This window comes from Babylonia areolata, chromosome 16 (assembly GCF_041734735.1).
Source record: "Babylonia areolata isolate BAREFJ2019XMU chromosome 16, ASM4173473v1, whole genome shotgun sequence".
NCBI classification, from domain to species: domain Eukaryota; kingdom Metazoa; phylum Mollusca; class Gastropoda; order Neogastropoda; family Buccinidae; genus Babylonia; species Babylonia areolata.
Genome location: NC_134891.1, coordinates 15,333,997 through 15,361,983, shown reverse-complemented (window position 1 = coordinate 15,361,983; position 27,987 = coordinate 15,333,997). Strand labels below are relative to the sequence as shown.

The following is a 27,987-nucleotide window of genomic DNA, read 5'->3' as shown; positions in this document are numbered from 1 at the left end:
GCGGACACATTTTGCTCAACTGTAACAGACTTTTTCCTTGCAGCCATATGGGCAACCCCTGTCCAAAAAGCCAGGTTGTGATGATGCTGTGAAAATTTTCAGAAGAATGGAAAGGGAAGAAAAAAAAGAATCACATTTGTGGTCTTTCTTCAGTCCTGTCTCCAGAACCATGGAAGACAATAGAAAATAAAGAATGCATCATCATGCTGCATTGCTGCTAACCACATTCTTAGAAATAGTTTTTATTTGATGCATCTTAAATGCAATAGGCATGCTGTTTCATTTTATGTGTGTATTGCTTATAGTCCTTTCCTTTCATTTTTGTATGTTGTTTTTTTTTCTCCCTTTTTATGTATACACATATTGTTTTTATTTTTCCTTTCTATGTGTATACATATTGTTTTTGCTCCATCCTGTTCATTATATATGTAATTTGTAGTCCTTTTTTTTTTATACACCTTTTTTTTTATTTTTTATTTTTATTTTACTCTTTTGATTATATACATAATGTTTTTACTTCTGTTTCTATATTGAAACATTTTTTGTTTTTGCTCTAAATGTTTCATTCATGTACATCTTGTTTTTACTCCTTCCTTTCCATTTTTATACGTAATATATTCTTTTCCAGCCATTCCTTGAAATCCAAGAGGGGCGGCACCCATGTATTGGTGGCAATTTCGTTGGCAGTGACTTCATTCCTAATGACATCGTGATCGGCAAGCAGGATGTGAGTTCATGTTTGTGAATTTTTGTGCTCTGCTGTTACAGATTCCCTCTTTTCCGTTTGATGGCTGCAACCTGGGCAGTCGTTGATTTGGGCTTTTACTTCTGTGGGTATTTTTGTTCCCTTACCGTTCAGGCAGTCACACTCAGTTTTCAGGGTTGCACGTTGAGGGTGTTCATTCATGTATCTGAAATTAGCCAATTGTTGGTATGATTTTCAAGATCTGATCTTCACTCAGACTTGCATCACTTTGCTTGAATAATATTAAACCCTAGGCTGCCAGTATGACAAGATAACTCATCATGGCAACCATGTGCACTTCACTGCCACAATGACGAGATAACTCGTCATCGAAATATACTGACTTTTCCCTGCTTTGCATTCAGTTCGTTGACAAAAATGCTGTTAGCTTTAGCTTGGGGAATCTTTCTAGATTCTGTTCATAGCTAGAAACACCATCAACGTCATGAGGCAGTGAGATAAATTATAAATGAACACTGTCGCAGTGTTTGCTTGGCTCCTCTCCTCACTCGACAAAATGTCGGACTGACGCCATGCTCAAGATATGCGATTGTGGCGAAGTAAATCAACCAAGATTGTTTTCTTTAGCTGATGCTCAGAAAGAATTAAAGCATAAATTCGAAGGAGAAGACAGTGATGAACACTTATAGGACGATTTGATAGAAAATAAAGGGAGCAATCAAGAGAGTGGCCAAGATACGACTATCAGAGAGTGATGCTGGCTGTTCAGCTGTAGCAGACAACAGAAGTCACCCGAATTTTTACCAGGACACAGTGTGAGCAATTTTCTTGGCACTCAGCCAGCGCGGTCTGATGAGAACTGGATAAGTGACAGTGTGATAGGGGTGAAGAGGAGGGGTGGTGGAGACAGGGGGCTTGGCCTCACATCCACATTATCACTTGGAGAAGTCACAATGCATTGTGTATCCATTTCTTTTTCTTTTCTTTTTTTTTTTTATTGTGGTTGTTCTAGTATGATTTTGTGTGTGTGCAGATATCCATTTGTCAAAAAAATTATATTTTAGTGCGAATTACCTGACTAATGTTTGTAATGAACAAGTTGAAAATGTGACAAAAAAAGAAAACACTGATTTCAAAACAACAGCATGTCACTAAAAATATATAAAATGGGAAAACATCATACGTTTTGTATTCTTTATTTATTTACCTTTCAGAAAATATATACTTTTGTTGGTCTTTCTCCAATAACAAAGAGCACATAATTTTTTGAAAATATTTACCCGTTTTTTGTGGAAAAACCCTGGCAAATAGATTTCACTTAAATCTTATTTTCCTGGTAGCGAAAGGGTTAAGTGACAGGGGGAAAAAAACAGTAGAAAGTGGTATTTTTTTTTTGTCATAAAACAACATCCAGCCAAACAACCTGCAGACATGCCACTCTAAATCAAATGCGTATATTTTCAGACTTCCAGAGTTATTTCCCTTCTTTTGATGACGTCATCAGTGATGTCATTGTTGGTACTTATACTTACCATGGTAATGAAGAGGTTATGAATATCCCACATATTCTGATGGGAGCAAAGACCAGTGAGATAAATTATAAATGAACTTTTATCTTAGATTGTTTGTCATTAAAAAATAGCAATTATGGATTGTTAGATCAGATTTGTGTTGATAATTAGTAACAAGACAAGGTAAATATTTTTTTGTGTAAATTATTTATAACAAGGCATCTTCAGGAAAATGATGTTTGTGTAGTTCATTTGAAACAAGACAGAACAGATGAATGTTTGTGTAGATTGTTATTAACAAGACAGGAGGTGAATGTTATTTGTACAGACTGTAGATTGTTATTAACAAGACCGGTGGTGAATGTTATGTGTACAGACTATCAGTAATATGATGAAGGAAATTAATGTTTGTATAGAATGTTGATAACAAGACAGATCATATGAGTGACGTTTGTGGAGATTGTTGGTAACAAGACAGAGGAGGTGAGGTGACCGTTGTGTGTGTGTCTTTGATGCGACCAGAGCGCAGACGACGCAGGCGAAGAGCAGCCAGCCAGCCGCGTTGTCATGGTGACAGGTCCGAACATGGGAGGCAAATCTACCTTGATGCGACAGACAGGCCTGATTGTCCTCCTTTCCCAGCTGGTAAGTTTTAACAGTTGATCAGTGGTCCACTTTTGTTTGGTTTGGGGTTTTGTTGTTTTTTTGTGTGTTATTTGTTTTGGTTTGATTTTGTTGTTTTTACACAGCAGTTATAGAAAAATGTGTCCCAGTTGTGGATATTATTACATGCACATTTGCGCAGCAGTGGCCAAGTGGTAATGCACCTAACTTGGAGACTAGTGTCCGCAGGTTTGAGTCCCAGGTTCAAGTCACAAATACAGAGTGGGGTTTTTACCTCCCCCGGCCCCCTTCACTGGACTTCAAGTGTTGGTATGGGTTCTGGTCTGCTGGATGAAACAAAAAAACAACTGAGGTCCTGAATGCAGCATGCAGTTAGCGCACATAAAAGGACCCACAGCAACAAAAGTTTTTTTTTCTCTGGCAAAAATCTGTGGAAGAATAAACAGATTTACCAAGATATGTGTGTGCCATTGTTACATGGAAAAAAAAGATTGACCGAATCAGTTTGTGTGTGTGTGTGTGTGTGTGCTGGAGCTGATAAAAACACTTGAAGAAAATCATATAGCCCAGAACATAGTGTGTGTGTGTGTGTGCATGTCGGGATGGATACATATACTGGAAGAACAGTCAGATTGACCAAATTACTGCGTGTGTGTGTGTGACAGGGTTGTTACGTACCAGCAGAAAAATGCCACCTGACGCCGGTAGACAGAATCTTCACACGACTGGGAGCCAGTGACAAGATCATGTCAGGTAAGTTGACAAACAAACAAGTCCACAAATGTAATAGTAGAATTTAAAAAAATAAAGTTTGGCTTAGGAAGACCAGGCTCAATCCTTTCCCTCCAGCATTTTAACCTTCCCTGAACAAAATAACAGTCCCAGTTACACCTGTGTGGAGTGAGGAAAACTGGCCTAAAGTGCCTTTCCACCAAGGACGCAATACCTTGCCGAAACAGAGCCTTGAACTTTGAACTGGTGATCACTGGGTTACAGATCCAACGCCAAACCAATACTACCATGTCGCCCCCCCAAATTTGAATGAAAAAGTGAATCCTAGATAGAAATGGGTTGTCCATGTACATGATTATCAACATCAATTGTGTGATCATCACAGCTTGTTTATGAAATGACTGTGTTGGAAATGGTGTTTTTTTTAAAAAAAGAAGGAAAAAAAGATATATTCATGTACCTGTTCGAGTGGATTTCTTCTACAGATTTTGCTAGAGGACAGCACTCTCATTGCTATGAGTTCTTTTTTAGTTCACCAAGTGCGTGCTGCACACAGGACCTTGGTTTATCGTCTCATCTGAATGACTAGATGCTCAGTTTGATTTTCCAGTCAAACTTGGGAGAAAAGGCGACAGCAGGATTTGAACTCACACCCTGATGGACTCTCAGTATTGGCAGCTTAGCATCTTAACCATTCTGCCGCCTTCCTCCTCGATCAAACAATAGAGAGGACATTTAAAAAGAAAAAAAATATCGAAGGTGTGTACATGTTGTGGGAAGGGAAGATGGCTGCTAGAAAAGAGGGCGCTGCATGTGCATGCAGAAGACACAGTCACTAGCTGCAGCTACTTCTGATTTCTCTGCCTGAGCCAAGTAGTAGTTTGTGCAGGAGAGGAACCAGACTCATGTTAGAGTGTGGACTGACGGGTCGCATTAAGTATGTTGGATCTTCTTCTTCTTTCTCGTTCGTGAGCTGAAACTCCCACATTCAGTCACACTGAAACTCCCAAGTTCACTCGTGTGGGCTTTTACGTGTATGACCGTTTTCACCCTGCCATGTCGGCAGCCATACTCCATTTTCGGGGATAAGTATGTTGGATGAAAAGTAATTTCAAGATGGTTCACATAAAGTATGTTGGATGAAAGGTAATTTTAAGAAAACAATTCCTGTTTTCCTGACTTGAGGAGCACTGTGCTATCTTTCCCTCTGTGTGTGTGTGTGTGTGTGTGTGTATTGTGCAGGGGAGAGCACCTTCTTTGTGGAGCTGAGTGAAACGTCGTCCGTCTTGCAGCACGCCACAGAACACTCCCTGGTGCTGATGGATGAACTGGGTACGTCTGGTCTTGTATTGCATAACTCATTCTACCCCAGAAAAAAACAGGGTGGTTCACTAAAACAGGGAAAATGCCACTCAAGATCTTGTGGAGGGGGAGAAAATACTAGTGAGTGTGGGATTTAAATTATTGTGCTCAAATTCTCTTGTTTCCTTGGTAGATGCATTTCTCCAGGCCAACACACAACTTTTTTATATTTCTTAGTTGGTATTATTTTATTTTTATTGTTCTTCTATTTATCATATTTGTGTTAACGTGGTGGTGGTAGGGGTGTAGGGGGAAGGAGAAGAAGGAAGAAGGGGTAGAGTAGGATAACAGGCAGAGGATAGGTGCACAATCCACTCTCTCCTCGTACCACAGCAGGGTCTTTTAGAAAGATGAATTGAGGTGTTTATTTCTCTAACTTTAAACAGCACACCTAGAACACACGCAATATTAAAACCCAGGTCCAGAGTGTCAGTGAATCGATTGCGATCGCGCCTTAATTTTAGCACGATTCCCCAATCGAGCTACATAAAATGTGACCTGGTTGGAGACATAATTTGACAACAAACAAGAACACCAGAGAATCGACAGACAGGCAGAAAATAAGAAAAAAAACTTAGCCGTATGAAGAGCACAGGAACAGGAGTCATGATGGCTGCCGGAAAAAGAGGGCGCTAGCCAGCGGGACAAAGGGGAGGTTACCTACTTCTGGGAGGTTATCGGCCCTAGTTTCGTTTTCTCCGCATAGGCGGATAGTAGTTTGCACAGGACAGGAATGTCAGACCCCTGCTGGAGTCTGCACTAGTTGGGTCATGGTAAGTATGTTACTTAAACGTAATTTTAGATAGAAAATTTCCTTTAAATCAATACCAAAACATATGCTAGACATAATTGCACTGATATAACAGAAAATCATTTGTTGTCTGGACAAGTAAACAATTCCACAGATAACCTTCCTCCATTCTGACACTCAGTGTCTAGCCGTACACTCTCTTCTCAAAGAGATCTATGTAAAAATGTAAAACAAGCTTCATATAGCTTACCATCAACAATCAGTGGCACATAAGTTAATGTGCACCAAATATATGACTAACAAATACTAACTCCCAGTGTTTAACTCCTGTCAAACCACCATACAGTAATAGCTGTTTCCATTAAGACTGAACAAATCTGTACTTTGTCTCTGCAAAGTATCTCATTGGTAAAATTTTTACATGGGAATCATATAGTTACCAAATAATGTGGTAAATATACAGCAACCTGTGTGCACCAACATAGGACTGCCTGTCAGTGGTCTCAAATCTTATTGAACACATACAGCTATGTGTTACCCCACTGGCATATAACATGACTACAGCACATGGTAATCACAACTACCAAGTCACACATGTTCCCCATGTTGCATTATCACTCATGTGCACACACACACATGGAAACACATGAACATACAGTTAGCCTGTAGATTTGTTCACCTTGAATATAACCATCACCACCTAACATACAAAATAGGTATGCCATACCTCAAAATAACTCCAACTGTTAAACCAAAACATTCTACACAGATGCAACCACACATAATCTCTGTGTTTCTTTGTGACTGAATGCTTACATTGTTCCCACAGTATGTCAACAATTGACACACCACTGACATGTTACTGAACATTATCATTTATGTAAGCCAAGATGCACAACCTGTAAACCCAAACATGATGTCCAAGCATCATACCATAATATCAACCTGTAGGAAACAGGAGAGGGGGATACCCAAATACCCTAAACCAGTACTCCATTTAGTCATGTATTGGCTACATTGTGTATTTTAACCACTTTTCCCTCAGTCACTAGCCTCAAATACAATTAAGCCATACTCATGCTGGCTATGCTCTCTCACAAGTCATGGTGTCTGCATCAACACATTCCAGTTACATTAACTGTGAAATACCACATCAGCTAAAAAGGATCTCTCAACACTCTTGTGACACAACATCACAATTCTACAAACTCGAAACTGTTTCCAAACACCATAAAGTAAATTGTCAACAAAGCAAATTACCAGTACAAGCATTACTCACAACCCAAAACGTTTCAGGGTTCACTTTATATTCATGTAGCAGAACACAATCCCACTGAGCCAGTGTGTTAGTCACTGAATCCAAGTATACCATAAATCAAGCATTCAAGTAAGTCTGAAAAATAGATGCTAGTTTGACACTCACAGCCCTCATGGTACTGTCTTGACCGTCCGGCTCTCCTGGCCTGCTCCAAGCAAGGAAAAGGAAGAAACCCCACTTGCCTATTCATTTTATCCTATTCACAAGCTGGCGCTGTATGCAAACTATCTTCCAACCCAGAACGTTTCCAATTGGCTGAAGTTAGCAGACCAATCTGGGACAAGCAGTGCTAGACATGCACATTCAGCACTTTTCTCACAGAACCCAGCATTGTCAAGGAGAAGGGGAGGGGAGGGGGGCGGGTGATGAAAAGAGGAAGGGAAGGAGGAGGAAAGATCGTCCAGCCCTGATTCTGTTCTAAACAGCTCATGATAAACACACCACACCATGTGGTGACCATTGAGGCAGATACCATCCTGCCAGAGATGGACATGGGGGGTAAGGAGGGGGTATGGGGGGGGGGGGTGTTGAGAATGATGGAAGTGGAAGGGAAAAGGGCAGGGGAGTGTATAGGAAGAGAATGGTCAGAGGAGATACCATCTTTACTTAGTATTTCTTGATAACTTGCTCCCTCTGCACTTGGCCAAGGGAAGGGGGGGAAAGGGAGAGAGGGTATGGGGAGGGGTGTTGGTGGGGATAGATGCCCTGGAAGGGGCGTGGGGGGAGAAGAGTAGGGAGGTAGGAAGGAGGGGTCCATCAGTGAGCAGTGTGTCTGAGAAAATCCCATGCTTCCACCATAGGCGCCTGACACACTATAACATTTGTTTATTTTTTTTGTTTAACCCTTTCGCTGCCAGGAAAATAAGATTTAAGTGAAATCTATTTGCCAGGGTTTTTTTCACAAAAAATGGGTATAAATATTTTTTTTAATTCTGTGCTCTTTGTTATTGGAGAAAGACCCATAAAAGTATATATTTTCTGAAAGGTAAATGAATAAAGAATAAGACCCATAAAAGTATATATTTTCTGAAAGGTAAATGAATAAAGAATACAAAACACATGATGTTTTCCCATTTTATATATTTTTAGTGACATGCTGTTGTTTTGAAATCAGTGTTATCTTTTTTGTCAAACTTTTAACTTATTCATTACAAACATTAGGTAATTTGCTCTAGAATATCATATTTTCTGGACAAATGGATATCTGCACACACAAAATCATACTAGAACAACCACAATATAAAAAAAATTAAAAAGAGATAGATACACAGTGCATTGTGACTTCTCCAAATTATAATATGGATGGGAGACCCCCTCGGTCTCCATCCCCCCATCCTCTTCACCCCTCTCACACGGTCACTTTATCCAGTTCTCATCAGACTGCGTTGGTTGAGTGCCAAGAAAATCGATCACACTGTGTCCTGCTAATAATTCAGTCACTTTCTGTCATCTGCTACAGCTGTACAGCCAGCATCACTCACTGGTAGTCATATCTTGGTCACTCTTTTTATTGTTCCCTTTATTTTCTATAAATGTTCATCACTGTCTTCTCCTTCAAATTTACGCTTCAATTCTTTCTTAGCATTAGCTGAAGAAAGCAGTCTTGGTTGATTTAGTTTCCCACGATTCCATGTCTTGAGCACGGCATCAGTCCGACATTTTGTTGAGCAAGCGAGAGAAGGAGCCAGGCAAACACTGCTACAGTAACCCAAGCAAAACGTTCAAATAAAGGACTGCCTCATGATGTAGATTGTGGTTTTTTTTGTTTGTTTTTTTTTTGTTTGTTTGTTTTTTTTAATTTTGCAAAGACATGTATACAATGCAGAGAACAGTATGAACAAACAGTATAAAACAAACAGTAGCATCCACTAGAGAGAAAAAAAAAAAAAAATCAAAAGTAATATATAAAAAAGCAGCAACAATAACAACATCGACAAGACAAAAAAAAAAAAAAAAAATTCTTGTCCAATCATTCAGTCAATGTTTACACATTATTGATTGCAGTAATCATAATCATTTAAGATGATATTAATAATAAAGAGACCAGTTGTAACACAGCAATAGCATCAGTTAATGGTAGTAGTAGTAGTAGGCCTCCTTCGGTCATGGCTAACCATGGGTAGAGTATATCTGACCTGATGTCTAATTGGGCTGTCTCCTTGGACCAAGCAGCGTCGCCTGTGACTGTAGAGACTGATGCGAGAGAGACAGTCTCTGTCGCAGCGATCACATGTGTAAGCTGATGCTGGTCTGTCGGCTGCCGTCCCTTTTCTGCAAGCTCGCTTTTCTGCTGCAGCAGCTGACAGTTTGTCCTCACCAATCCGTCGCTGATTCTTGAGAGTGCTTCTCCATCTGTTGCGGTCATCTGCAGGGTCCTCCCAGGACTCAGTGTTGATCTCAAGCGCCTTCATGTCACGTTTGCAAATGTTGTTGTATCTCAGCTATCGGCGGCCAATGCTTCTCTGCCCCGTGGCGAGCTTTCCATAAAGGATGTCTTTTAGGATGCAACCATCTTCCATGCGGCGAACATGGCCCAGCCAGCACAGCCAACGCTGTCTCAGCATGGTATATATGGTTGAGAGGCCAGCACGAGTCAGGCCTTCGGTGTTTGTCACCTTGTCTTGCCAGGAGATGCCGAGTATGCGCCGTAGACTTCTCAGGTGGAAGGTACTGAGCCTTTTCTCCTGACGAGCATGTGTGTCCACACCTCACTGCCATACAGCAAGGTGCTGAGGACGCAGGCGTTGTATACAGCCATCCTTATCTTCATGGTCAGCTTGGGATTTGTCCACACTCTTTGTGTGAGGTGGGCTAGCATTGTGGCTGCCTTCCCGATTCTCTTGTCGATCTAGGTGTCAAGGGAGAGGTTGTCGGTGATGGTGGACCCAAGGTAAGTGAATTGATGGATGGCTTCAAGCTCGTAGTCATCAATGGTGATGGCTGGTGGAGATGGCATGTCTTGGCCTAGGACATCTGTCTTCTTGAGACTGGTCAGACCGAAATCTTTGAAGGCCTGGGAGAAGCGGTCCATTAGTGACCAAGTCCCGCTGGGTGTGGGTCACAACTGCGGCATCGTCAGCAAAGAGCATGTCTCTGATGAGGGCTTCGCAGACTTTTGTCCTTGCTCTGAGGCGGGTGAGATTGAAGAGCCTGCCATTTGATCTGGTCCGCAGGTAGATCCCTTCTTGCGCTGTGCTGAACGCATGTCTCAGGAGAAGAGCAAAGAAGATTCCAAATAGGGTGGGGGCAAGGACACAGCCTTGTTTGACACAGCTGTGTACGTCGAAGGGCTTGGAGAGGTTACCATTAAACTGCACCATCCCTTTCATGTTGGAGTGGAAGGACTCAATCAAGCTGTGCAGTTTGGGGGGGCAGCCGATCTTTCAAAGAGCCCTGAAAAGGCCGTCTCTGCTGACTAGGTCAAAGGCCTTGGTTAGGTCAATGAATGCGACATACAGGGGCATCCTCTGCTCTCTGCACTTCTCCTGGATTTGGCGAAGGGGGAAGATCTTGTCTACCGTGGATCTCTCTGCTCGGAAACTGCACTGTGATTCCGGGTAAACGCATTCGGCCAGTTTCTGCAGGCGAATTAGGAGGACCCGAGCGTAGACTTTGCCTACAATGCTGAGAAGTGAGATGCCTCTGTAGTTGTTGCAGTCGCTCCTTTCACCCTTGTTTTTGTAGAGGGTGATAATCTTGGCGTCCCTCATGTCCTGCGGTACAGCCCCCTCATTCCAGCACTGACAGAGGACTGTGTGCAGAGGATGCAGAAGAGTAGTCTTGCAGTGTTTAATGAGGTCTGGGGGAATTCCGTCACTGCCAGGTACCTTGCCTGATGTCAGGCTGTTAATGGCCTTGCTGAGTTCGTCCTCAGTTGGCTCTGTGTCAAGTTCTTCCATGACCGGCATGCACTTGATGGCATCGAGGGCTGAGTTGGACACAATGTTTTCTGTGGAGTAGAGGTTGGAGTTCTGTTCTGCCCATCTCTCCATCTGCTGGCTAGGATCGTTGATTACTTCCCCAGTGGAGGATTTGAGGGGGGCAGTCTTGCTCTGTGTTGGTCCCAGTGCTTTCTTGATGCCATCATACATCCCTCGGATGTTGCCTCTTTCAGCAGCATTCTGTATCTCTTCACTGAGCTCTGTCCAGTACTCATTTGCACATCACCTGGCGTTAAGCTGAACCTTACTCCTTACTAGTGAGCACCGAGAAAAGCAAAGTGTTGGTAAACAGCTCAACCAACACCCAAGCTCAAATCTTCATGAACGGACAACAACTTGAAGAAGTGGATGCTTTCAAATATCTCGGCACCACCCTCACAAACGACGGTCGCTCAACAACTGAAATAAAGATTAGGATAGCGATCGCAACATCAGCAATGGCTAAGCTCAGCAAGATTTGGAAGAGCAGAGAGATCAGCTTTCCAACAAAGATCAAACTGTACCGATCCCTGGTGCTATCCATACTGCTGTATGGATGTGAAAGTTGGACTTTAACAGCAGAGACTACTAGGAAAGTCCAGACGTTTGAGACAAAATGCTTCAGACGACTGCTTGGAATCTCATGGAAGGACAAAAAGACCAATGACTTTGTCAAGAGCCAAATAACTATGCTAGTGGGTCCACTGGAACCACTCTTAGCAGTGGTCAAAAGGAGGAAGCTGTCATGGTTCGGGCATGTGACACGCCACAATTCATTACAAAAGACAGTTCTACAGGGAACGCTAGAGGGTGGTAGGCGAAGAGGGAGGCAAGCCAAATGCTGGATGGACAACATCAAGGAATGGACCAATATGGATAGCGCTACGCTGATACAACAGGCAGAAGATAGAACCGGATGGCGTCGACTGACTACGGAATCGTCCCTCATGTCTCCTCTACGCCCATCCCGGGCAGGAGAATGAATGGAATGGAATGGAACTCCTGGCGGCCCTAAGAATTTGCAGGTTCTTCTCAATGGGTGACCGTTTGTACTCAGTGAGTGCAGTGCGCTTGGCCTCAATCTCTGATGATTTGGCCTCAAACCAGTCGTGGGACTTCGCGGTTTTCTTCCCAGATGTGGCCATAGCAATGCGGTGCATGGTGTCTCGTAGTGTTTCCCATCTTTCTGTGCAGAGTCTCTGGGCTGCAATGCATCGAATTATCTCTCAGAGGCCTCTGCGAACTGTTCTACAAGATCTGGCTGAGACATCTTGCTGACATCAGTGCGAGAGATCCCTTGTTTCTTTGAGCAGTGGAACTTCTTTGGTTGCAGTCTGATCTTGCAGCATACCAGAGAGTGGTCCGTGTCACAGTCTGCGCTGTGGTAAGAGCGAGTGTGGAGAAGGTTTTTGATGGCAGCTCGTCTTACTAGGATCAGATCCAGTTGGTTGCCAATGTCTTGAACGCAGGTGCCTCCAGGAGACTTTGTGTTGGGGCTTCGTCTTGAAGAAGGAGTTGGCGATGCACAGTTCATGGCAGGTACAAAACTCAAGTAGTCGCTGTGCATTCTCATTCATTTTCCCCACTCCAAAGGAACCGAGACAGGAGGGCCACGAATCGTCTGCACCCACTCTGGCATTGAAGTCGCCCAGGAGAACAAGTTGTTCTGTCCTGGGGATGTTCCTTATGGTTGATGCAAGATTTTTGTAGAACTCATCCTTGGTGTCTGGAGAGGCGGACAGTGTTGGAGCATATGCGCTGACGAGAGTGACATAGCCTTCGGAGGTGTCGAGGTGGAGAGTCAATAGTCGTTCTGAACCGCCGCTGCCTGGTTCGATCATGTTCAGCAGGCTGTTCCTGACTGCAAAGCCTACTCCATACTTTCATGGGGCATCAGAGCACTTTCCTTGCCAGAAGAAGGTGTAGTCCCTCTCCTTTAGTGTTCCTGAGTCAGCCAGCCATGTTTCCTGCAGAGTGGCAATATCAACATTTAGTCTCTTCAGCTCGCTGTTTGTGACGGCCATCTTTCTGGCATCACTGATGTCTTGCAGATCTTGGAAGAGACCACGCATCATTGTCCGGACATTCCAACAGGCCAGTTTCATTGTTGATCCGTTTCTTGAAGTTTTCTTTTTGCCTGGTGCGGAAATTAACGACCTGCTTGTCGGATATTCTCCTAATCTTCATACACCCATAGAAGAAGGCAGGTCGTGGCGGGACAGCACCTAACTGGCTGGGGGCTGCCCAGCTTGGGCGGGCGGTAGCTGTCCAATGGGACGCGAGGGTCCCTCCCACTGTCAGAAGCAACCCTTGGCATCGGCTCTACGCCAATTGAGCGCTAATTTATAACCAGTAACTGTTGCTTCATGTGTTGTTCCGACACTAGTGCTAGTAGCGAAGCTGGAGTGTCCTCTCCAGGTTTTAGGTGCAAGGTGTTTGTGGATGGATGGACAGATATAAGCCTGGGCAATGTAATATGGAAGACAGGCTGTTGCCCATGCAGGTTGTCCCCCCTCTCCACCTCGCTGACAGATCCAAAGGAACAGCAAGGCTGTTACATTTTGGTGCCAACGCAGCCACAGGAGCTGCCGGAAAGTGACAAAGTTTGCCATCCAACTGCCTTAGGGGCCCCACACCGGATTTTCTGTCAGGGTTCACTCCCTTATCTAGGTGGCTGCAGGTAGCTCTCCAGAGCTGGCGCCCTTTGATGGGTCATTTCATTCCACCAGGGTGTCTAGCCACCCTCCTCACCATCCTCCTGAGAGGACTGGTGGGGGTGCTGGTTTAGTCGCCAACAATTTGACCCTGTGACAGGCAGTACTGGGATCCAGGTTACCAGTAGCAGATATATCTATCTGACCTGACCAGTTGTAACACAGCAATAGCATCAGTTATGTCAAGTATTACAGTAATGGCATCAAGGATGAGGTGAATGCCAGTGGTAGCATTTAATATCATAATAAGGAGCAATGAGTAAACCACTTCTACATTATTGGAAAAGAAAACTTGTAGTTAATCACATTGTAAAGACAACAACAACAACAATAAAAATTCAAAATAAAAATAATAAATAATAAATATAAAAAATCAATAAAAACCTGCTAGTACAAGTAAGGACTATTATACAGAATGGTAACTATGGAACAGGCAAAATTGTGATTAGGTAACAGTTTCCATAATTGGAAGGTAACTGTTCCACTTTGTACGGAAAGCATGATGGTTCATTAGTATATAAGATGCATGTTCTTCGATTTTGTATCTGTATCTGAGCTGTGTTTTAAATGCATTGAGTTGTGGTGGTTGTTTATTGAATTTGCATTTGTACAGAAAGTTTTTGGCAAGTAAAATAATAAAATCAAAAATGTCATCTGTAGCAAATGTGTGTGATTTTCCAAATAAAACCAGTTCTTCACATAATTGGGCATTGTATACATTATTGCCTAATCTCACATCTCCAGAAAAGGTGTTCTGGATGTGATCCACAGAAGCTACATTTATCATTATCAGAGATATTCATCTGTTTCAGAGATCTGTTTGTTGCAATAATCCTATGAACTGTTCTTATTTGAAACCGTTTTAAGTTTACATCACTTATTTTGTGAAATGTCTGTTTCCAGTTAATGTTCAGTTGCAGCAAATCGTTCCATTTGTTACAGCATTTAGGGGTCGTATTGTTTTTAACTAAAGTGTCGTAATAAACTTTTGTTCCTTTTTTTCACAGAATATATCATTTGTAATGATTTTCTCGTTTGTTCCTTTTTTCACAGAATATATCATTTGTAATAATTTTGTCGTCTGTAAAGCACTGTCATTATCAATTTCAATGTTCAGGTTTTTTTTAATATAATTTCTAACTGACATTTAAAGTAAGAAAATTTGTTATATTTCCGTGCTTTTGACTAAAATCTTCATAGGAAAGGAAACTACTGTCCCCATGCACTAGATGAGAAATATTCCAGACCCTCTTTTCCATCCAGTTTCTGTATGTTAAAATCTTACTTCCAATTTTGATATTTTGGTTCAGAAAGATTGGTTCTGCTAAAACTTATTTGCTGTTTGATAGTGGGACCTTGTGACAAAATGCTTTGTAGGCTTGGAAAACATGAATCCAGAACTTATTCTTGTCATCAGGTGTTGGTAGACAGGGTCCATATCTATCAATATCTTCAATAATTGGATTGATTGCTTTTATTGTTAATGTCCATTTATGGTTTGAAAACTTTAATTTACGTATCCAGCTCAGTTTAAGACCTTTAACCCTTTCGCTGCCAGGAAAATAAAATTTAATTGAAATCTATTTGCCAGGGTTTTTTCCACAAAAAACAGGTGTAAATTTTCCAAAAATTCTGTGCTCTTTGTTATTGGAGAAAGACCCATAAAAGTATATATTTTCTGAAAGGTAAATGAATAAAGAATACAAAACACATGTTGTTTTCCCATTTTATATATTTTTAGTGACATGCTGTTGTTTTGAAATCAGTGTTTTGTTTTTTGTCACATTTTCAACTTGTTCATTACAAACATTAGTCAGGTAATTTGCACAAAAACATCATATTTTCTGGACAAATGGATACCTGCAAACACAAAATCATACTAGAACAACCACAATATATATATTTTTTTTTAAGAGATAGATACACAGTACATTGTGACTTCTCCAAGTGATAAGATGGATGTGAGGCCACGCCCCCTCAGTCTCCACCCCACCCCCCCCACCCCTCCTCCTCACCCCTCTCACACGGTCACTTGATTCAGTTCTCATCAGACCACGTTGGCTGCGTGCCAAGAATATCGCTCTGCTGCTAATTCAGTCATCTTCTGTCGACTGCTAACATCTGTACAGCCGGCATCACTCACTGACAGTCGCATCTTGGCCACTCTCTTGATTGCTCCCTTTATTTTCTATCAGATCGTCCAACAAATGTTCACCACTACCTTCTCCTTCGAATTTACGCTTCAATTCTTTCTGAGCATCAGCTAAAGAAAGAAATCTTGGTTGATTTAGTTCGTCACGATCGCATGTCTTGAGCACGGCGTCAGTTCGACATTTTGTTGAGCGAGCGAGGAGAGAAGTCAGGCAAACACTTGGACAGTGACCCAACCAAAACGTTCAAATAAAGGACTGCTTCATGACGTAGATGGGTTTTCTAGCTATGAATAGAATCTAGAGAGATTCCCCAGGCTAAAGCTACCACTATTTTTGTCAACGAAGTGAATGCAAACCAGGGAAAAGTCAGAATATTTCGATGACGAGTTATCTCGTCATTGTGGCAGCGAAGCATACATGTTTGCCATGACGAGTTATCTCGTCATGCAGGCAGACTAGGGGTTAATAAATTGCTTGATGTGAAACATTCCTAATCCTCTTATTCTTGTACTTTTAATTACTATTTTTCTACTTATTTGATCCAGGTTTTTGTTCCAAATGAACAAAACATGCCTTCTGCAGCCCTTCAATATATTCATCAGGTGGATTTGGTAGAAACATCCATAACTGGGTTATTTTTTATAAAATTAATGACTTGAGAACAGCTATCCTTCCTAAAGGGGTAATCAGTCTTTTTATCCATATTCTAAATAACATTCTAATTTCAGATATTTTGTCTTTATAGTTTAATTCCTCACATTCTTCTAAATCAACAGTGAACCACACTCCCATGATTTTAAATTTTGGTGGGTTCCACACCATTTTTAAATGAGGTAGATATCTAATTTGACATTGTTTTCTGTTACCCAGCCATATTGCTTTAGTTTTACCTGCATTCATAAATAATCCTGAAAAACTACTAAACGAGTCGATTGTCCTTATGATCTCCTCAAACAATATTTTATCTCCTTTAGTCATCAGTTGGGTGTCATCTGCAAACTGTACAGTTTTATGTCTTGTATTGTTAATATTAATACCTTTTAATCAGTTTATTTTCTCTTATCATTAAGCCAAGGATTTCAACACATAAAAGAAATAAGTAGGGTGAAATAGGATCACCTTGACAACATCCTGTCTCTACTGGAAACCAAGAAGATGCCGTTCCGTTTACTACTACTGCTGATTTAATATTTTGGTAAAAAGTACTTATACATCTACAGAAGACTGGACCAAATCCTAATGCTTTTAACGCTTTCATCATAAAGGTGAAGTCAACAGTGTCAAATGCTTTTTCAAAATCTATACAAATCAATAAACCAGGCAACTGTTTTGAATTTAAATAATGAATCATATCCTATATTAATCTAATGTTGTCACCAATAAATCTGTTAGACATAAATCCTGTTTGGTCATCACTAATTAGAGGGGAGCACAGACTTAACTGTATTTGCTAAGCAAGAAGATTCAGTGTTATAAACAACATTTAATAAAGATATCGGTCTCCAGTTCTTAATAAATTCTCTAGGTTTGTCACCCTTTGGTATACAAATTATTATGCTTTCTTTCTGTGTTTGTGACAGTTTACCTTTAATCAGACCTTCATTTAGTGACCTGACAATTAAATATCCAAGATCCTTTCAAAAGAATTTTTTTAAATTGGCAGAAAAGCTATCGGTACATGGAGTCTTATTGTTCTGCATGCGTTTAAGTGCCTGGGTAGCTTCTTAGTAGGTAATTTCACCCTCAAGGTTTTCTATTTCTATATTACTAAGTTCAGGCATTCCTTAACAATATCTGCTATTTCACATGTTTGAATATGTCTCTTTTTATATAAATGTTTATAGATATCATTAACCTCCTTTAATATTACGTTATGTTCATGAAGTTCTTCTCCTTTGCCTGTAACTAGTTTCTTCATACTCTTATTTCCAAGTGTCTTTTTTCAAGATTACAAAAGTACTTTGATACTTTTTCTTCTTTTGCTATCCATCTGGCCCTTGAACACATGAGTACTCCTTCCATCTTCTTTTTTCTAATATCTACAAGTTTTAAACTTATTTTCTTCTAATCTATCATTTTCTTGACATGTTCTAATATTCCTGCTTTCTAAGTTCTGTATTTCTGTTTCTTCCTCCTGTTTTACGTTTTTTCATTGTGGAGTACGAGATTGTTTTTTTATCTAATCTTCATTAACAGAACGTCTAACAATAATTGGTTTGATATTACAAACTGTATTTCTGACATTAGAATGTAAATTAATTCTTCATAATTGTATACTGGAACTGCATATTCTCTGTTAACATGATTGATTTCTTCTTTGATTTCATTTACGTAATCTATATCTTGAACTGTTAAATTTCCAAAAAGACTTTCGTTTAATTTTTTCACCAAATGAAAGTTTAAGAACTATCATTGAATGGTCTGTCCTATAGCCATATTGGATACCTGGTTCATGTACATACTGTATCAAACATTCAGATATAAGGAAGAAGTCACGGCTCTGTTGAAAAGAGGATGGTCTACGCCATGTAAAATGTGTACTGTCAGGGTTTAAGTCTCGCCAAACATCATACATATCTAAGTTTATCATAATATCTTCTACTTTGTCTCTAGCTTTAGGGTTATTTATGTGTTTATAATTAGAATAATCTTTTTGTGGGTCAAGAACTAGATTCCAGTTGCCTCCAATAATGAAGTTTGAGTATCCAATCTCTGTAATATTATTTTCCAGTTCGTCATAAAATTCTGGGGAATCTTTGTTTGGGCCATAAATGTTTACAATCAAGAAATCCTTTTCTACTGCTGTGAAGGAAATAAATATGTAGTTTCCATTAGGATCCTTGTACACCTTTTTGATTTTAAATTCAAAGTTGTTATTGAACATAACAGCAACACCTCTGGATTGTGAATTATGAGATGCAAAGTGACAAGTGTAACCCCATTCAGATCTAACATATGATTCAATGTTTGGGTCGATATGTGTATCTTGAAGTAGATAAATGGAGTGTTTCTTTTGTCTAAGAAAGTGAAAAACATCTCTTCTCAACGTTACCTAGTCCTTGACAGTTCATGGAAACAATGCTAATATTTTCCATTTTATTTTATTATTATTGTGGCTAATATATCAAGTAATTAATGGCTTATAATATATTTTCTAATGGACTCTAGAGGGTGTCCACTCATTGTATTGTTTGCATGGTTACATAGTACAGCTGTGCAGAGGTTTTCATATAAAGAAAAATACATTGCTTTATGAGTAGCCATCACTGAGTGACAATCATTTATATCATCCACGAACAGACAAGTCAAAATAAAAACAAAGTACATCAACAGAAAACACACATTCAGACATACAGGTACGTTTTGGTGAGTGGTGAGTGGGATCTTTAGGTGACGTTCGTGCAGCACTTAAAAAAATAAAAATAAAAATTTTTTTTTAAAAAAGCATGTCGCACGCACCTGTTCATGATGCACGCATGTACAAAAAACAACAACCGCAACAAAAACAGATGCATGCTACAACATGACCATATGCATGACAATATCAGATGCACAATCCATTAAAGTCATGCCCTGCACATTTGCCACAACATACACCCACACACAAATTGGTCCATTGGGCAAGTGAAAACTCCACGCACGTACAGCGGAAGGCACTGCACAGTTCTCTCCAGCACTTGGAGTCGGCAATATTGTGTCCACCATGGATTTTGCGCGAGTGGCGGAGTAGGGAAGAGAGGGACGGGGTGTGTGGGAGAAGTAATGGCAAGGAGGGGGAGGGGGAAACGACAGTCAATGAAGGAAGGCTAGGTAGCAGCGGGCCACACCAAAGATGCAACAAGCAATAGCAAACACAGCAGTACACAGAACTGAAGAACCACACACAAGCGTGCACACAGATCTTGCGAGGAGAGGTGGGGCTGTGAGTTTAACCTCTCTCAGTTGTGTGCGGAAATCATGTATTAATACATGTATGTTTAGAAAGAAAATGATGTATGAAATGAATGAACGGATGAGTGAATCGTTTGTCTCTAAACGTATTCCAATCATATGAAAAATATAAAAAATAAAGATAAATAAAACAGAATTAAAAAAATATATATATTAATATAAATAAATACATAAATAAAAAGCACTCACACACAACCTCCTCCCACCTTCCCCTCGCCACCAGTGCACATCCTGGGTTGTCAGTAAATGAAGGGGAACAAAAAGAACATACATGTACAGTTAGATGCCAACTGTGTGCAAGTGTGTGTGTGTGTGTGGTTTAATTTAATTTTACGTTAATAATACTTGGTGGTTGTTTGTACAGACGTGCGCATACACACATATCAGTTAAGGAAGTGGGTGCGCATGTGCATGTGTGTGGTTATGTGAGTGTGCCAGTGTGCACGTGTTCGTATTGTAGGTACGTCTGTGTGAAAGTTAATACGCGTGTCCACCTCTGACCATCTCCCCTCTCATGTGCTGGTGCCAGAGAGTCACAATGTCACATTGCACAGCGCAGTACCTCACCAACATCCACATCCACCTCCATCCTCACAGTCTTGCCATTCTTAACCTTTGCAAATATTTTCCCCCTGGAACTCCAAGCGTCCAGTGTCGCCAAATGTTCCTTTGCTTCTTTAAGAAGTTTAAAGTTCAGGGAAGTCAGGTCCTCTGCAGTGGAAATCTTCTGTGGATTTCCTTTTAGTTTACGACGGTTGGCGAGAACCTCATCTTTCTTCCTCCTGGACAGAAAACGCACAATCATGGGGCAAGGTCTGGTGTGCTGAGGAGTGCGGCTGCCAGTTCTGTGGGCCACTTCAGTGTCTGCTTCCGTGAGAGCCACGCCCAGTTTGCTTGTGAAAACATCGCTGAGCTTTTGAATGCACTAGATGGTGTTTCTAGCTATGAATAGAATCTAGAAAGATTCCCCAAGCTAAAGCTACCTGTATTTTTGTCAACGAACTGAATGCAAACCAGGGAAAAGTCAGAATATTTTGATGACGAGTTATCTTGTCATTGTGGCAGCGAAGCGTACATGCTTGCGATGAAGAGTTATCTCATCATATAGGCAGCCTAGGGGTTAATTATTTATTCATGTATGTATTTATTTATCATATTTTATTTGATTTAATTTATATTTACTTTATTTTCCCCCAAGGCCTGACTAAGTGCATTGGATCTCGCGACTGATCAGTTATCTGCTTAGCAGATGTGGTGTAGCGTGCATGGATTTTTGTCTGAACGCAGTGACGCTTCCTTGAGCAATTAAACTGAACTGAACTGACCTGAACAGAACTGAACAACACTAACGCTCCACTTGTCTTGTCTACCTGTGTTTCAGGCCGAGGCACAGCCACATATGATGGGACGGCCATCGCATATGCTGTTGTGCAGGAGCTGTCCACCAACTTGCGCTGTCGCTCCCTCTTCTCCACCCACTACCACTCACTGGTTGACCAGTTCGCGCACGATGCCAACGTCAGAACTGGTCACATGGTCAGTGGTGGCTCTCGGCTTCCCCTTTCTTCTTCTTGTTGACTGTTAAATTTTGTTGGTTGGTTGAGAAATGGGCCTTCTTGTCAGTGAGACTGCAAATTGTTTGCATGTGTGTGTGCTTGTGTGTGTGTGTGTGTCCTTAGTTGAGCAGTTTGCGCACGACGTCAACGTCAGAACTGGTTACATGATCAGTGGTGACTCTCGTCTTCCCCTTTCTTCTTCTTTTTGTTTTTAAATCTCATTGGTTGGTTGATGATGATGATGATATGGATACTCATATAGCACCTGTCCTCAGTTGGATACCAAGCTCTAAGCATTTTACACACAGGGCAACAGGCTGCCTACCTGGGTAGAGCCGACTGATGGCTGCCATTGGGTGCTTGTCACTCATTTCCTGTGTCATTCATATTTCAGGCATGCACACATACAAACTCAGAAAGACATGTAACTATATATATATATATATATATATATATATATATATATGCGTATGACTGTTTTGTTTATTTACCCTGCCATGTAGGCAGCCATACTCCGTTTTTCAGGGGTGTGCATGCTGTGTATGTTCTTGTTTCCATAACCCACTGAATGCTGACATGGATTACAGGATCTTCAGTGTGCGTATTTGATCTGCTTGCGTATACTCATGAAGGGAGTTCAGGCACAAGCAGGCCTGCACATATGTTGACCTGATTGATAAGAAAAATCTGCACCCTTTACCCAGCAAGCACGGTCTATTGAGATTTGAACTCGGGAATTTCAGATTGAAAGTCCAATGCTTTAACCACTCGACTATTGTCCCTGTCACTTGAGTGTTGGGCCTTCTTGTCTGTTAGACTGCAAACTTTTGTGTATGTGTGTGCGTGTGTGATTATGTGTTTTTGTGTGTCCTTGGTTGAGCAGTTTGCGCATGACGCCAACATCAGAGCTGGTCATGTGGTCAGTTGTGGCTCTCGCCTGCTCCTTTTTTTCTTTTTCTTTTTTTTCTTTTTTGTTGCTGCTTGCTCTTCATGCATAGTTTAATTCAAGTGGCATTACTCCCCCCACTTGCTTCTTTCTTCTGACAGGCACAGTTAGCCGAGTGGTTAAAGCATTGGACTTTCAACCTGATGGTCGTGGGTTTGAATCTCGGTAACGGGGTCTGGTGGGTAAAGGGTGGAGATTTTTCCCATCTCCCAGGTCAGCATATGTGCAGATCTGCTAGTGCCTGAATCCCCTTTGTGTGTATACTCATGCAGAAGATCAAATACACACGTTCCTGTAATCCATGTCAGTAGACCCTCAGGTGACCATAACCCCTCCTTACCCGGGTGGGAGGAGGGGAGGGGGTGCAGGGGGGAATTTTCATTTTGATTTCCTGAAAGTTTGAACAATTTGCCATCCAAATATACCTGTCTGCCAAAAATGAATTACGGTATGAATATGCCAGGGTATGGTTAAAAAAGACACTGTTTTTGTATTGTCGCGAAAATGTATGATCAAGGAAAATGGTATGTTGTATTTGTGAAGTGTCAAATGACTTAGATTTGTAGAGCTTCATATTAGTGTCAAATTTGACTTAGATTTGTAGAGCTTCATATTATATTACTTAGCCTTCTACTATCAAGAAAGACCTGCTAAAATGTACCAAAGCGTTCCAGACTTTCCATTACTAACCCAAACTCCACAATTTCAAGCATCACGTCGCCGCAATTTACAACAGTGTTTCATTTGGTAAACAAAACATCATTAATGGTGTATGTGTGCATACACCCCACTTACATCAGCAGGGGAATTTTTCACAATATATGCTTTATGATTTGGTCAGTTTTTCTGTCCACAATTACCAGTCTATAATTACCTGTCACATAACGTCAGTTGAAGGTTTAAGAATCCTGACAATACTTAAATATTTAAATAAAAATTCACCCCACCCCACTCCTCAAAAAAAAAAAAAAAAAAAAAAAAGAACCCCGCCAACTCCCTTCTTTGGCAGTTGTGAAAGGTGTGGCCAACACAAATAGCAGACAGTTTAGAGTTCATTACAAAACTAATTCTAGTCATTCCTGTCGAATTCCAGAAAATAACATTGAGTTGTTGGTGTGCACTACCAAACTGTGCCGTCTTTCAGTTCTTGCCACAAGAACCTCTTTCTTGTACTACGCATATATCAGTGGTATACTTTTGTAGGTTTTTCTCCATTTTGGATGACTTCCAAGATGCACATTTGCGTCCTTGGAGAGTTCTGTTGCACTTGGTCAGTCTTTGAGAAACTGTCACAGATGAAATATCCCCAGAGCTTCCAACACTGAGGTGGGCTCTGATGGCATGGTCGTTGTGTTTCCCAGCCACAAAGGCTTCAGTGGAGTCCCCAGTGTAGATGACCAACTGAATGATGATGTCTCTAAAGCCTGTCCCTCTGATGAGTTTTCCCAGAGTACCAAGAGAACAAGTGAAGTGAAACGCACCAAGACATACTGCATTCTTCTGGGACTGTTTATTTTGCCAAATGGCCATCAGTGCTTTCTTTGCAACTGCGTAGTAAAACGTGACAAAAGCATACTCCTGATCCACTTGTCTTGCTTCGTTCAGTGACACCTGCAGAACGTGCTGCACTTTCATACTGTCGGTGACAGGATGAAGAACAGGTTGCACACAGTCAACTGATGACTGCTCCTGCACATTGGCCAGATTCGTTCCAGGGAGTGACACCCAACCTGGCAATCTGTAATGGGGCGCTCACAGAAGACGTGTATCTGTTCAGAATCTGCATGAATCTGGACATAGTTGCACCAGCTGAAGTGAGTTGAATGGGGACATGAGTGTCAATTAGTTTGAGTATGGGCTCTACCTTATTGTTTGTGAAACATAGCTGGGGTTCTGGGGGTAATACTGAATGCTAGGTGGGTGGGTCGGTCGATGAAGGACAAGCATCACTGAGTACTGGTGTCCTGGCCTGGTTTTCAGAGTTTCTTGCTATGTTTTGATTGGTCTTTCCAAATATTGAATGCCTTTGCCAGGTCATTATCCTGGCTCATGTAAATCACTATTGTCTCCGCAGGAGTGAGGAATCACGCTATCAGGAGAGATGGTTTCTGGCAGCAAGCTGTTACTTTGAAGTCCATTGTAGCAGACTGCACTTTCAGGTTTAAGGACACAACTGTGAGACATGCAGTGGTCAGTGTGATTCAAAAGATGTATGCTGACGAGTTTGGCACTTCCTGTTAGATGGCAGATTGCAGTGCCCAGAACGATGTGCTTTGGCTTTTCCACTTTCCGCTTGTGAAAGCATAGCACGTGTCTTGAGAAACAGGAAGCGATTCTGTATTTCTTTTCAGAAGCATTTTTCTTTCCAATTAGAACCCATTCCATAAAGACCTTTGCAGAACCAGAAGTCTTTTGATATTCAGTATATAAAAAAAATAATAAATAAAAAGATTTTTTTTTTTATGAAAGACGCCATTGCTGGGGGTCAATGACTCACTTGAGCTTCTCTGAAACTGAATGAGAAAGTGGAGAGTGAGGGCTGCCTCTTCCAACCTTCTATCTTCTGATACAGAAGCAACAAAAGCATGTGTAATGGTTCGGCCTGTATGTGCCTGTTGAGTACAATAACTCACTCCAGTGATTTGGAGCTGCAAAGCCTATTTTGCATGCAGAATGTTTGGTCATGTGGTTTGGATTGTGAAACAGTGGGTGATTCTCTTGAATGCATAAAACATCTCTCAGCATTGATACACACTCTACTTCCTCTTCGCAAATGATGCTCTTTTCCATATACTCGCACACATAGTCAAAAGCATCTCATTGGGCTCCCTTTTGTAAATAATTTGTCTCTTCTTCCATGTCTATCCACATGCCTTAGAATGAAGTCTTCCATGTCTATCCACATGCCTTAGAATGAAGTCTTCCATGTCTATCCACATGCCTTAGAATGAAGTCTTCCATGTCTATCCACATGCCTTAGAATGAAGTCTTCCATGTCTATCCACATGCCTTAGAATGAAGTCTTCCATGTCTATCCACATGCCTTAGAATGAAGTCTTCCATGTCTATCCACATGCCTTAGAATGAAGTCCCCCTCGAAAACTTTTGTAGTAGTGTACTTCCCGTGCCACAAGATCTGTTATGTATTTAGAGAAGACGATCACAATTCCTTTGGTTAGATAGGCTGCCTCTGATGAGTCTTCAGTCATTTTGCCACACTTTAACCAGTTTAAGAGCTCTGTTTTTTTAGAAACTGGGTTCCATTTCCTCGCTTTGTCACAAATGATGAAGCAATGTCTTGGAAAAAGAAAAAAAAAAACTTTCAGTGCAAGTTGGTGGAGTGATGGCCTAGAGGTAACGCATCCGCCTAGGAAGTGAGAGAATCTGAGCGTGCTGGTTCAAATCACGGCTCAGCCGCCAATATTTTCTCCCCATCCACTAGACCTTGAGTGGTGGTCTGGATGCTAGTCATTCGGATGAGACGATAAACCGAGGTCCCGTGTGCAGCATGCACTTAGCACACATGAAAGAACCCATGGCAAAATAAGGGTTGGCAAAATTCTGTAGAAAAATTCACTTCAGTAGGAAAAACAAATAAAACTGCACGCAGGAAAAAATACAAAAAACCAGGTGGCGCTGTAGTGTAGCGATGCGTTCTCCCAGGGGAGAGCAGCCCGAATTTCACACAGAGAAATCTGTTGTGATAAAAAGAAATATAAATAAATACAAGTTGTCTTTTTTCCTGGGAGTTGATGGTCCTGCTATGGTATCCTTCTCTCAGGCTTTTTGTCCTTATGTCAGTGTTTAACTGGTTTAACTGTTTGCATTTAATGAGATGTCTGACAGTTCTAAAGTGAATTGCATACAATGCATCATCCAGTCTCTTTGCAAACTTTGTGTAACCTTCAGACTTTGTATGGATTTTGTGAACATATCAAATTTCATATTTCTCAGTCTGATCCTTGCTTTGTTTTGATCACTAATCTTACGTCTGTCTTGAAGTTGTTTTTGTTGTGAATGATGCAGAATTTGTGTGTCCAAGCTTCTGAATTTTATGCATAACACAAAGAAAATGAATGTAGGTTCGTAATTTGGTTACTGTGGCGTTGCAACCAGGTATACCCAAGACTTCATCTATATATAGTTTTAAGAAGAAAAAGCGACCAGTATAGATATGTGTACTCCCCATGCATTCAAAGCATGAATAACCCCCAGTAACACTGATACAGTGTGATTTCTTTCATAAAAATGCATTGGAAAAGGAAAAGAAAAAAATCACCCCGCTTCATTTACATTGTGGCCCTTGCAGTCGGCTGGGACAGAAACTATGTAAATTAGACTGATTAGATGCAGTACTACATATTATGATACGAATGTATTCTATTATAGTGCCTAATTATACTAGCAGATACCTCACGCTGATAAAGAAATCCTTCATCCAGTAACAGGTTGCTGGTGTTTGAGCATTTTCAGTACACCGGAAGTATTTGATCACGTGACATGCTATTATGGCGCTGATCCAATTTTAATGTCATTCATGGAATAGCTCAATCCAGTTTCTCTCTGTAGACATAAAGAAATTAACTGTGTGATGAAATACGTGGACATTGTGCCATTTCAAGCACATATACCTCCAAACGTTATTTATAGGGCCCAAAAAAGGAAAAATGGCCTGTATTTACCCTCCCTCTGCATTTATACCGTAATTAAAACTTGGCAGACAGGTAAATTATGATTTCTGACATAACAACACATAAGAAAATCCCTATGAAAAATTCATCTTGGGGCAAATTTCTGTCATGGGGCACTTTTTCGCATACTGGAAGTGGTAAAGAATTTCCATCTGGGGGCATGTTTTTGCATACTGGAAGGGATGAAAATTTTTCATGGGTCAAATTTACATCCTGGGGGATGTTTTTGCACACTGGAAGGGGATGGAAATTTCTGTCCTTGGCCATGTTTTTGCACACTGAAAAGGGATGGAAATTTGTATTTGTATTTCTTTTTATCACAACAGATTTCTCTGTGTGAAATTCGGGCTGCTCTCCCCAGGGAGAGCGCGTCGCTACACTACAGCGCCACCCATTTTTTTGGTATTTTTTCCTGCATGCAGTTTTATTTGTTTTTCCTATCGAGGTGGATTTTTCTACAGAATTTTGCCAGGAACAACCCTTTTGTTGCTGTGGGTTCTTTTACGTGCGCTAAGTGCATGCTGCACACGGGACCTCGGTTTATCGTCTCATCTGAATGAGGGGGCGAAAATGTCGGCGGCTGAACCGTGATTTGAACCAGCACGCTCAGATTCTCTCGCTTCCTAGGCAGACGCGTTACCTCTAGGCCATCACTCCACATTTCAGTCCTGGGCCTTGTTTTTGCACACTGAAAGGGGATGGAAATTTCAGTCCGGGGGCAAATAGCTGTCATGGGGCACAGGGCACATGTTTGCACACTGGAAGATGATTGAAATTTCTGTCCTGGGGCACATTTTTGCACATTAGAAGGGGACGGAAATTTACACCCTGGAGCAAGTTTTTGCTCATTAGAAGGGAATGGAAATTTCTGTCCTGGGCAAATTTCCATCAGGGGACACGTTTTTACACACTGGAAGGGGCTGCAAATAACTGTCACGGGGCACGTTGTTGCACACTGGAAGGGGACGGAAATTTACTTCCTGGGGCATGTTTTTGCACACTGGAAGGGGACAGAAATTTCAGTTCTGGGGCACGTTTTTACATAGGAAGGG

General features: G+C 41.2%; 1 protein-coding gene across 1 annotated transcript in view; it reads left to right on the top strand.

Annotated features, from left to right (window-relative positions):
- The window catches only part of LOC143291193 (DNA mismatch repair protein Msh6-like), a 241,374-nt gene that overhangs the window by 194,877 nt on the left and 18,510 nt on the right, over positions 1-27,987 (top strand). The window contains exons 27-31 of the mRNA XM_076600922.1: positions 629-727; positions 2,740-2,862; positions 3,507-3,594; positions 4,816-4,905; positions 21,124-21,278. Coding sequence (XP_076457037.1) covers positions 629-727; positions 2,740-2,862; positions 3,507-3,594; positions 4,816-4,905; positions 21,124-21,278 — 555 coding nt within the window. The remainder of the gene's footprint in view (positions 1-628; positions 728-2,739; positions 2,863-3,506; positions 3,595-4,815; positions 4,906-21,123; positions 21,279-27,987) is intronic.